Source organism: Poromitra crassiceps (assembly GCF_964638095.1).
Source record: "Poromitra crassiceps genome assembly, chromosome: 5".
Classification (NCBI taxonomy): Eukaryota; Metazoa; Chordata; class Actinopteri; order Beryciformes; family Melamphaidae; genus Poromitra; species Poromitra crassiceps.
In genome coordinates, this window is record NC_139642.1 from 37,696,230 (window position 1) to 37,708,693 (window position 12,464).

The window sequence follows — 12,464 nt, forward strand, 5'->3', positions numbered from 1 at the left end:
GCCATTTTAATTCTGGAATGTAACTCAGGTTAATATTGAATATGTCAATCTTTAGCACGTGTGGAAAGTAGCCTGAGATGTGTGTCTCAAACCAGACACGATGTGTTGGAACAACATCCTTCAGAAGAGCACAGGATCCTCACGGGTCCATCATGAGTGTCTGTTGACTTGCGTGTGTTGGCATTGTCTTAACATCCATGTATGTCTGTCTGTCTGTCTGTCTGTCTGCCGATCTGTCTGTCCTCCATGTCTCCCTGCATGCCGTGGGTCGCATGGTCTCCATCCACCACCATCCCTGTGTTGTGATTGGTTCATCCTCCTCCTCTGTCATTGGGCGGTTGGCCGACCTCAGGACCACAGCGGGGCTCTGGTGGCCGAGGAGTTCAAGGCCTGTTTGATCAGTCTGGGCTACGATGTGGAGAACGACAAGCAGGTAGGAGGACAGGGCCTGTTTGATTAGTCTGGCCTACGACGCTGGAAGCATGCGAGCTGCATCCGCCAAGGAAGCGAGGCACACTAGAAATGACTCTGAGCGTGCGATATTCCTAGTGATGATAATAATAATGCTATTTAATTGGACCCTGTCGGAAACATTTTGAAAAACTGGACTGAGCAGAATTACCCAGTTTGCAAAATAACTGTAAAAAAGAAGAGAGAGATTCATTGATGTTTTTTAATCCATTCTCAACAACATTGAACATCACAAAGTGACCTCATGACGGAGGAACGTGGGATTTGTCCGGACACACAACTGCCATCGATCTCTTAACGGGACCTTTGTGTGTTCTGGATGGCGTCTCTGATGTTTTCTACAGTTACTTGGCAAACTGAGTAGTCCATCTGGCCTGTTGGGATCCATCCCTGACGGCAAACCAGTCGCCGATCCATCAGGGCAGGGCAGAGGTAGATCAGCTGTCTTGTTATCAGAGGACAGAGAGACGCTGTGTCCCTGTCTGTCCACTAGGTGGCTCTGTGGCGCTTTAGCTTGACCGGGCTCCCCCCTCACTCTCCTCTCCAGCTCCACCCCTCCACTCCTCTGTCTGCCGGGGTTTCACTTTGCTCTGACAACTCTCTCTGTTAACCGGTTTTTGCTTTTTATCTGTTTTTTCCCCACCTCCCCCAAACATGACTCACTTTGTCCATACTTTCACATTTTTACCCACCCTTCCCAAACTTTTCTGGGTGCCTCTGTCTGCCCTGTCTTTCTCACATCTATATTTCTCTCCTTTCCCTCAACTCTTCCGTTCTCTCCTCTTATCCATCTACACTTTCATCCTCTCCTCATCTGCCTCCTCTCCACTCTGACTCCATCCTCCCTCCCTCCCTCCCTCCCCGTCCTCCGCTGTGTCCTCGGCGGCCTACAGAAGCGCTCTGGACAGATGGCCTCAGAAGATTTCCGGGCTCTGCTCATTTCTACAGGAAACAGCCTGGTACTGCTGCTGGCTCTCGCTCTGACAGGGTGTCTCCAGGTCCCGCCAACTCAGTTTTCCAAATTCAAGGCTTTGAGTGAACGGGAAGCGTCCACAAGGTGCACAAAAGCCCTTTCAAAAAGCTGAGGATTGATCAACTTTTCAGAAAAGCGCTGGGTGACGTGAAGACACTTTTTCCAGCCGGGCAAAATAGGACATTGTAGGTTAATCATTGAATTGACGTTACTGTAACAGTGATCTTAAAGACAGTATGGATTTATACCAGACGTAAAAATCTGCATCCATCTGGGCAAGCCTTGCTTGTTCTGCAACACTGTATTGTTAGTACTGATAGAAGTGCTTACGTTACGTTAACCAGGTGGTTAGTGCAGCTGGTAAGCTAGCAGCAGGCGTTATCATCCGCTTCTCCTCACAAAAAGCGCTCCAGGCAGCGCCTTTTCTACACCGAAAAGACGGTGACAAACGCCATGTCGACACACAGCCTTAAATGCTATTTTTCTCCAGTGAGAAATCAACTCATTCATGCATTTTTATACAACCATGATAGACCTAAGTGCTCATTTCACTTTTCCCGTTTATTTTTGTGGTGGAAAGTGACTTGAATCCTATTCAAACTGGCATTAAAAAGGTCTTAAAGGAACAGTTCAGCCAAAGATGGAAATTCTGTCATCACCTACTCCCCCTCATGCCAAATGGAACACAGCACATAGGTGAAGTTTGTCCATATAACACACAGGGAGGTTTCCAGCACAACGTCATAGCAGCCTTCTCCAAAACAACTGAAGTCAGTGGGGACCAGTTCTTTAGAGTTCCAACACAAAAACAGCCAAACAGTCACACTGTATAGAAAGACCTATACACCATTATGTGTTGCAAATCAATCAGCTGTAGTTATGATGTAAATAGGTTATAGGTCTTTTTGGACCTTTGAAGAACTGGTCCCCTCTGACTTCAGTTGTTTTGGAGAAGGCTGCCACGGAGTTGACTGGCAACCTCCCTCTGTTTTATATGGACAAACTTCACCTGTGTTTCAACTGGCATGAGGGGGAGTAGGTGATGACAGAATTGTCATATTTGGGTGAACTGTTCCTTTAAAAAGTCTTGAATCAGATTAGCTGAAACCTGCAGACACCCTGCTCTCTCTCTCTGTCTGTCTGTCTTCCCTCTCTCTCTCTCTCTCTCTCTGTTGCTGCTTACCTCACTTTGCCCTAACACCTAGCATCCACGCATACGACCCTTAACATTTTCAATAAAGGACACTGCTTTTAGTCAGCTATATCATTCCAGTTATTTTGAACGAATTGTTCAAAGTGTCTCATCTGTCTGTGTGATGTTATTCCCATTGGTGTTAACTTTTTATCATTTTACGTCTGTGTATGCATGTACTATGTGAGTGTGGAGAAAAACATTGGGACCACCTTCTTAATATTGATCTAAATCTTTCTCTCCCCTTCATGTCCATCTGCTTTATGGCTGAAGTGGATCTAATCAATGGATCACTGCAGGATTGAGTCCTAAGACCTGGATGTTAGCACTTCCGGTCCCCAAGTCTCAAAGTCAATGGGATTTTTGTATGGGGATTTGGGTTAAATGCCTGAAATAAGGTCTGTGGTTAACAAACATTTATGAAACTGAACTTTGTGTTCAGCAAGATCATCTTCACAAATGAGGACCACTTTTATGATTTTTGAAGCGTAAATGCGATTTTTAAAAATCGTGATTTTCAAAAAAATTCGTCCATCATTGATGAACACCCACAAACAAGATTATATCATTTTTAAACAGTACGTTGCTGTAGATTTTTAACACTTCACATGCCACCACCACGTATTGCGGTGTGCTAAGAGGTTGTGGTGATTTAATGTGTTTCCGTGAGATCAGGTTGCCATTGTGGTCCCGATGTTTTGGACAATAAATGTATCCGTCACATCCTTTCCTGCGTCCTTGTCTGCCTGTGTGTATCTGTTGCTGTGTGTTCTGGGTTAACCATGTGGTTTCCCGGTTGCCAGGGCGACGCCGAGTTTGCCCGCATCATGGGAATAGTGGACCCCAACAACAGCGGGGCGGTCACCTTCCAGGCCTTCATCGACTACATGTCCAGAGAGACGACCGACACCGATACCGCAGACCAGGTCATCGCCTCCTTCAAGATCCTGGCTGGGGATAAGGTGAGTGTGTGTCATGGACAGAATCAGGATCAGAGTTTAAATGAGTTATATTCAAATAATGATTTACAAATGTAGTGTTGTTAAAGGGGACCTAGTATGCTTTTTGCCATATTTTGTGTCATATATATAAGGGATGATCGACTCCTAAGTGTGCATTAAACGATTTTAATGCACGACCTGGAGGCAAAGACTTCACAGAGCCAACCACCCTTGGCTATGCCTCGGGTGGTTGGCTCTGTGAAGTTGATTTAAGTTGTGGACCAACTGTGCGTCCTGCTGGCTCACCTGGTAGCATGTGTACCACAGAGGCTCAGTCCTTCGTGCGGTCGACGCGGGTTTCGAATCCGACCAGAGGTCCTTTGCCGCATGTCATCCCCTCTCTCTCTCCCCACCTTTCTTGTCTGCCCACTATCCTGTCTAATAAAGGCAAAAATGCCACAAAAATAATCGAAAAAAAAAAAAAAAGTTGTGGACCAACTTAAATACATTCTCTGTAACTGTCAAACTAAATTCATGCCTGCAAAATGATTACAGCTTCCAGATATTTGTGAGATGATGTGCAAACTAAATCAGCATTGAGTTCCACTTTAACAATTAATTGTTCATAAAGATCATATTGCAACTTTCTTTTCTGATGAATTTGTGATACTGACCTGTTCTCCATCGTTCCTCCTCAGAACTTCATCACAGCGGAGGAGCTGCGGAGGGAGCTTCCCCCCGACCAGGCCGAGTACTGCATCGCCCGCATGGCGCCGTACGCCGGGCCCGACGGCACTCCTGGTGCCCTCGACTACATGTCCTTCTCCACCGCCCTCTACGGAGAGAGTGACCTGTAGAGGGTGACAGAGAGGTGGACGAGGGCTGGAGCAAGGAGAGGACGAGAGGCAGGGAGGTGAAGAGGTCTGCGGCTCAGAGGAGGCGCCGATCAGTGTTTCGAGGAACGAGCAGTTGAGCGGGAGGGGTGATTGGCTGTGTGTGTAGGAGTGGGAGGGGCTTCCCGCTCGGCTCGTTCGGCTGCGAAGTGCCCCCGCGTGTGCCGGTTTAGCAATCATCCCGAAAATTTCTTTGAGACTCTTTGAGCTTTTTTTGTTGATTGAACTCTAGTTAGGTTTTCTAGCTCTGTTTTCTCTCTTGAACAGATCAGCAGTAATCGGCGTTAATTTGTTGTAAAGGTAAACGAAAGAAACGGGCATATCCGGGGGCAGCTGTGGGACTTGGGGGTGGGGGGGGGGGGGGTTGCTCTGTAGTGCGGGTCCTTAGCTTCACCCTCTCTGCCTTTTGGGGGATCGGATAGGGGAGGGGAGGGAGGGTTCGGGGGCACAAGCTAATCTGATACTTATGCTTTTTTTTTTTCTTCCTCTCTTGCCAGGGTGGGTTTGGGGGCGGGCGGGAGGAGTGGAGTTAGATTTGACGTGTCGACTGGCGAAGTTTGTGTATTAGAACCCAGAGAGATATATGATGTGGGGTCGGGATATCGGGGTGGGGAGGGGGGGAGTGACCGACCAGAGATAAAATAAAAAAGTAAAATTAAAAAGGCATATTTACCCATAATTCCCATGTTGCTGGATAAGGTGAACTCTGACCTATCTAACCTCAGCTCTTTTCCTCTTCCTGTTTTTATTTTTTCTTGATTTTCTGGAGCAGGTGGGGGGCGGGGCGGTTGGGTTCTCAGTGCTGTACATACTTATTTTTCCAGTGCGACGAACGACGCACAGAGTCCCAGTTATTGAGAATCATCGATCGCAAGCTTTCCAGTAGAACAAAGTAGAGTGGCATTTATTAATTATAATAAAAAGGAGAAAAAAAACACAGAAATTGATAAGCCAATGATAGCAAAGCAGAGAGCGCAGTTTCACCAGTAGATAGGTTTGAGCTTCCGAAAGTCGACTTTTTGGACTTTTCATGTTTTTTGTTTTGTTTTTGTTTGTTTTTTAGCAATGGAAAATACTCTGGATGCTCTCATGGATAAAAACATCGGTAACATTTATTTGAGGCTGGCATACCTAAGGCCTTCTCCTGTGTAAAGCCCATGACAGGTGACACCGTTATTATCTCGACGTTCATAAATATCTGCTTCTGTGAAACTATTATCTTTCTTGGGTGGGCAGCGTCAGGTTCTTATTTAAATAAATGAAAAAAACTATACATTTATACCATAGGCAAGACTGCAGTAGGCAAAGTTAGTCCATTTTTATATATTTGAAAACATGCGCGCACACAAACGCACTCACACACATATATATAAATATATATATACCGTACATAAACACATGCATCAAGTCATGATGCTTTCGATTGGCTGAATGAGGGTTCTTGCACTTCCTGGATTGAAGTGTTTCCATAGTGACAGTGGCCATGTGATCGTTGGAAAAATGGTGGAAGTACTAAAAACATACAATGTGCCTGTTTGTGGCTACAGCCTGTCTCTCTCTCTCTCTTGCTCCTCCTTGCTCTCTTCCTCATCCCTCCATCCCCTCATTTGTCTCCTTGAATAAGAAGGGATAGGAAATATAATATAGGGATGGGGGGGTGTCTTTGTAAACATTCCGTTATGTACAAAATAAATGGATTAAAAAAGCAAGGAAATTACTGTCTACAAATCTATGCAATCATATTGTGTCCAATATCTGAATATCCGAGTTCTGAGAGGAGTTGTGGGAATCAACTACACAATTTTTTTTTAATTTCCTTGTCTAAATTAAACCGAGAATTAAAGATTGCTTCAGTATTTGTAGGCCATGGAGCGGAGAGAGAGAGGGAGGGACAGGGAAGAACTGAAAAGAAAAGACTTGGACCAAAAGCTTGTTTTCTTTTCTTTATTCTTTATTTCTTTTTCCCCCTGCGAGGTTGGAGAGAAATGAACTCTGAAATTGTGATTTTCCTTTTTTTGTACTCTTTAATATCAAACCTTATCTGCTGTACTGGAAACTGCAACGCCTTCTGTCTCTAATGATAAGTGAGTTTCTCAAGCACACATAAAGTTTCCTTACAAAATACACCCACTGTCTGTCTCTCTTCTTTTGTGTCTGTGTGTTTCTCTTCAGAGGAGTGACCAAGTCAACTTCGCTCAAGTCCCAAGTCTAAATGTAGAGCACCAAGTCAGAATAAATCAAGAGTCCAATATCAATTTTAATATCTTACAGAAAACTATGACTTTTCAATGCAATCTGGTTTTAATAGGATAAAAACTTGGTCAGAGCATCATGAGTTTGATTTCTATAATCAGTTTCAACTTCAATAAATGCAATCATTCCATACAAATTCAGAAAACAATTTAAATTCAGTCGTCTGCTGGAACAAATCTAATCACTTTCAATCCTAATTTACAAGATCTCAAGTCAAGAGTTTAGAAACCTTTTTAAGTCAAAGTACAAGCCCGAGCCAAGTCACCAGAACCCAAGTCAAGAATAATAGTGTGGTAGACACATTAATGAGTTTGTGATTTTATTTTTAACCCAATAGTATCACTAGACTATAATATTCCTATAGGTATTTACAGGTATTTATTTAGGTCATGCATGGTGAAATGGGTCATTGATATCTTCCCTGCCCTTTTCTTGACTCTGGAGGAGTGCAAGTCTTGGCTCATTCATGGGAATGTACAATAAATGAATAACGCAAGCTTGACGTGAATGATTCACGGTCATTCACTTTAATGTAAGAGAATGTACGAGAATCATTCCCGTCAAACTTGCATCATTTCTGGCGGAGTCATGATTCACATGACTGCCAGAAATGGGGCGGTATTGAGAAACAATGTGAAGCAAACCCATCCATCTGGCAGCGTCAGGTTATGATTCACATAGGGTGAAGCAAATTAAGAAGTTACCATATCTGGATGTCCAAATGAAAGAAAAAAAAGAGGATGTGGTAAAAAGCAAGACAGTGGAGCAGATACTGATTAAGCAGATAACTCAGGGGTGGGCAATTCTTTTTTCTGGGGGGCCACATGAGAAACCCAGTTTGTTGCCGGGGGCCCAAAAAATATAACTCTATTAAATTATAGAAAACATACTCTGCACTTATTCTTAAGCATGTATTATATTGAAAATAACTCCAAACAGCAAATTTATGTAATCTCATTCAATGTTTTTAGCTTCATAAGTAAAATGGTGTGGTTTGTCTTAGCCCTCCTGGGCCAGGCAGAACCATCATGAGGGTCAGTTCTGGCACCTGGGGCGCATAATGCCCGCGCCAGGTCTGATACCGCATTCATGACAACTCGGCCCGCCGGAGGTTTCAACACGGAACCTCCGCCCTGGACAGATTGCGTTCACGCTGCACCTCCCGCTCGGGGGGAAAGCCCAAACTGTTGCTATAGCAACCCGCGTTAGCATGGTAGCTACCTACTAGCGAACAATGCTAACCGAACATGCTGAATGCTGAATTTCACACAGAGCGAAACACAGATGATACAAACACATATGAAACGTTAACATTACAGAATTAAGAACTCAACTTGTGTGTTAAAACGTCAACAAACGTCTTTATAATAATTCTGTGATTATCATTAACGATGCAAGTAGCCATTTTGATGTGGCTGTGACGTCAACTGGGAGAAACTGGAGCTCTGGATGATACCCGAATTTCTGAGCTGTAATTCTGGCCTGGACGACCGTTCAATTTACAGGTCGGAACCCATTTTTTCCGGCGGTCCGAGTTGTCTTGAACGGGGTATGAGATAACTGACTGATGTTGTTTTAATGAGGAAATACTTGAATAAATTCAGCTAGCAATCACGTTTTTTTTTTTTTTTTTACCCCCCCCCTGAATGTTCACAACGAGCCCATTTGGTTTATCCATATATCACATCGGGGCGAGTGCCCGGGGGCACCAGCCAGTTTGCCTTTTTGGGGGGGCACCACACATTCAAATTAAATTCATTATAAGCTTCATCATATTTTCTTTAAATATTAGGCCTACTCCACGGCCAAAATTAATCCTCAATACTAAAAGAATATATGTATAATGAGAAAGAATCATGATTGGTGTGTAGGTGCCCCACCCCACCCCCCTTCATCACATTTGAATGTATCCAGTTAAGCATTTTGTGTGGTGAGAGAAAACATGTTCACCAGAGGAACTGCTAAGAAAGGGTAGGCTGAAAACAACTTCCCCAAGTGTGCTCACCACAGCCAGGCTTTTCTTAAGCCTACCTGTTAATAACTGTGGGTGAGAGATCTTCACAATGATCTCTGTCTCTCACCCTGTCACTAAAGCCGTTTTCACACATGCGCTTTATACCGGGAAATTACCAGAAAGCGGTGTATGCCGCGGTGTGAAAGTTGTTTTCCGGTATAAGCGCGACCCTGTCATCGTGGACATTTCACCACTTCGAAGCTTGTCATAAGAGCGGTATGTCTGCTTCATGTGTGGGCGTACCGATTCCCCCCCCCTCCCCTCTCTGCTCACTCTCTGGCCAGTCCTTCAGTCCTCCGCAGCAGCCCGACACACAGGACAGACACAGCGAAAATGGCAGTGGCTTGTTCTAGTCTGAAGCCGCCCAACGCTTGTAGAGAAAGCAGATGCACGAAGTGAAATGTGGAAGTATTTTGCTTATGTTGCCGACAGCGAAGGCAAGCCCCTGGACTGGACACATAAAACGAAGCCAGTCTGTAAAAAGTGCTTCAACGCGACGCAGGTGAACAAATAAACATCGAACCAGCCAGGCTATTTCTCTCAGACAGGGATCCCAACTTCTTCAAAGATTTCAGTTCAAAGACTGGTTAGCGAATGTGAAGGATACAACATACATGCCCTCTTAATAAGTTAAACAAGTGTGATTTATTGTGTGACAAGCGCACTTATTTGACCATCGGAGTTTTGCCGCCCCCCCCGTCCCCCCCGTCCCCCAAAATAAGGACGATTCCCCATCCAAGTGCACACGTCACTCCCCACCCGCTCTGCCTTCCTTGTCTGTGGTTCTGAAGTTGCATTAGATTAAAGTGACCAGATTTCTCAAATGAAAATTGGGGACATTTCTAGTCAGGCAATCAAATATATTATTAAAATATCCGCTGTTATTACCTATGAAATAACACATGAAATAACACACACATACACACACACACACACACACACACACACACACACACACACACACACATATAGACACACTTCATTCACTGTGCCCCTTTACAAAATGTCACTGTGTTCTCCAGCAGCATGAGGCCTGGCCGTCCTACAGTGCCAAATGTTTTATGAATAGCCTCAGATCTCAAAAAGTATTTTCGGTGTAGCCTAAGTGCTTTTTCATTGTTCAAGATTTCCTGAAAGAGCTGCAGCAGAACATGTAAACACTTGTGGATGCCTGGATGAATGGGCTACATAGACGTGATGCTGTGATAATTATGCTTTTAACCCGCCCGTAAGCCTCCTGCAACCTTTCTGCTTGAGTGGTTTGCCAGTGGACACGTCTGTAAAGGGGAGACTCATAGGTACTCATAGAATCCATTCTCATTCAGATATCTTGAAGTGAGAGCGGCCAAGGGTCCCCTTTGAAATTGACCATGCCTGTTTTTCAAAATTAATTATTTAGCCCCTTCCCGACAAGGTAGCATGGCATTGTTGGTCCCAATGGATGCTGTAGGTCTTACAGTTTCATACCCTATAAGTATCTTCACTCTAGATGTAAGAATGAGCCCGCTAGAGCTTGAGTAATATCGGCCGCAGACGCAGTAGAAAATCAGGGACATTTTCGGGGACAGCTCCAGCCGGGGACAGGTCACCAAAAACAGGGACTGTCCCCAAAAATCAGGGACATCTGGTCACCTTGCATTAGATCTCTGTGTAATGTTTGTTTGTTTGTTTTAAGTCATGCTCTGTAATGGTTTGGCATTTAGTCTTCATTCAGGCATTTTCAACAATTACAATGGAAACAATGCATTTTAGCAAGATGTCTTTGATATGAGTTGCATTCTACTGTAATTTAATACAGTATTTTTTAGGCTAAAATGGCATTTGTAGGCTCAAGTCAATCTATTATATGGTGTGTTTGTTTTTGTTTGGTAGCTAATAGCTATATTGTCTTACTGTAAGGCTGTGTGACTGGTTGTCAACGTTACCGCGGGCGCGCTCATGACGTTATAAGGACGCGCCGAGCTCAGGGCGGTTGATTTGACTCTGGTGCTGTCAGCTAGGCTGCAAGACGCTGATTGCCTTGCGGCATGAGGTGATAGTCGCTTTCCTCGGGGGATCGCCAAGCTGAGGCTACATTATAAACGGTGTCCGGGGCTGCTGTGAGGTTCGGCGGGTGGGCCTGTGTCAAGCAAAGCGAGCGCCAATGCCGGAGAAGTTGGCCAGGAGTGTTGGAAGCCAGGCCTGTGTCACTGTTTTTACTCGCCACTATTGAATTGCTCTAAAAATGTATTTGTAAATTGAATTGCTTTGAGATGTATTTGTAAACTGACTCGCCATATAAAGAGAAGGCGCAGATATGCTTTAAAATGATAATATGAATAAAACTGCCTATTGAGGAATCTGTTTCGGACATCATTTAGTGGAGGGGGATTTGACCTGTGACCACATTACATTACATTGTCTGCTCTGTGTGTTGAGCCTGTATTGTTTAAGTTAATGTAAATTTAAGCCTTTTATTGGCAGACTAAATTTCACTTTTTTGCTTGTCAAATTGACGAAGGAGGGCACTTCAAGTGACGTCACCCTATAGACCAAATCACCGTGACGTCACCATGTAAACAAATTTACTTCCGGGTACCACTTGGGGAAGGCGGCAGGTTTAAATGTGCGTGTTGTCATATAAATGCTGTCAAACCCTCTCGTTGTTTTCGGCCGACGACTTTCAATTTAAATGGTTAAACGGTTGGTAAACATGCTTGTCCGACGTATCTAGCCTTTCTTCTGTGTTTGTTTTATGTAGTGTTAGCTAGCTAATAATGTTTGTTTGTCTGTCAAACTCGCTGTTTTTTTGCAGACTTGTTAACGTTACAGACAGAGCTACCGACGCCACGTTAATTTAATTTAGCTTCAAGTCTACTCTGGTCTGGTCCAACAGGTAAATTAGCTAGTCTGGTCTCCACTAACGTTAGTGAAAGTGTTGTTATGAATGATATTAAACAACAACACAACACGGACGAACCATTTTTGTCTTTGTCTGTTTTTGTCTTCAACACGTCAGTTTGTGCCGTCCACCGCCATTATAATGTGTGGACCCAGGGGTACCCGGAAGTAAATGTAAACATCCCGCTGATTTGGTCTATAGGGCAACACACTGTGTTAATCTGGTTAAGACATACATTCACCTGCATCTCATTAGGATTTACAGCACAGCCACCTGAACACTCAAAGCCAACAGCACAATAACAAGAAATAAATTCACCTCACAGGATTTAAGTGCAGGCACACTCAATTAAAGCCAAAAGCACAATAACCCTCTAATTGTCCATAAACATAACATTTTCTCAAAAATAATGGGTTGGGGTCATTTCATCCCAGGCCCAGGCAGCCAGGAGGGGCAAGATACGCGGTGGCCCTGCGAAGAGGCTCGGCATTATTATTATTATTAATGTAAGCTTTATTCAGGGGAGTCTCACTGAGAGCAATGCTCTCTTTTTCAGGAGTGCCCTGTTCACATCTGCTGGCCACTGGAGCGGTTGGAGTTAACAGCCTTGCTCAAGGGCACCTCAGTCGGTGTGTTCTGGGCCCCCTGAGCTCTTGGGCCCGGTAGGCCCGTTTGGTAGAATACATCCATAATGGTGATGAATGAATGCTGGTTCGAGGGGCCCCCGGGGATTTTAATTTTTGCCTAGGGCCCCAACAGACTCTATATCGCCACTGCCTGTTGCCTAAACATTTCCATCAGGTCCAGGCTCCAGGCCTCCAGGCTACAGACAGTGTGGACAGCCTA

General features: G+C 44.4%; 1 protein-coding gene across 1 annotated transcript in view; it reads left to right on the forward strand.

Annotated features, from left to right (window-relative positions):
* The window catches only part of actn4 (actinin, alpha 4), a 98,185-nt gene extending 93,379 nt beyond the window's left edge, over window positions 1-4,806 (forward strand). The window contains exons 20-22 of the mRNA XM_083637555.1: window positions 353-433; window positions 3,440-3,598; window positions 4,276-4,806. Coding sequence (XP_083493681.1) covers window positions 353-433; window positions 3,440-3,598; window positions 4,276-4,434 — 399 coding nt within the window. The 3' untranslated portion in view covers window positions 4,435-4,806. The remainder of the gene's footprint in view (window positions 1-352; window positions 434-3,439; window positions 3,599-4,275) is intronic.
* The last annotated feature ends 7,658 nt before the right edge of the window (window positions 4,807-12,464 follow it).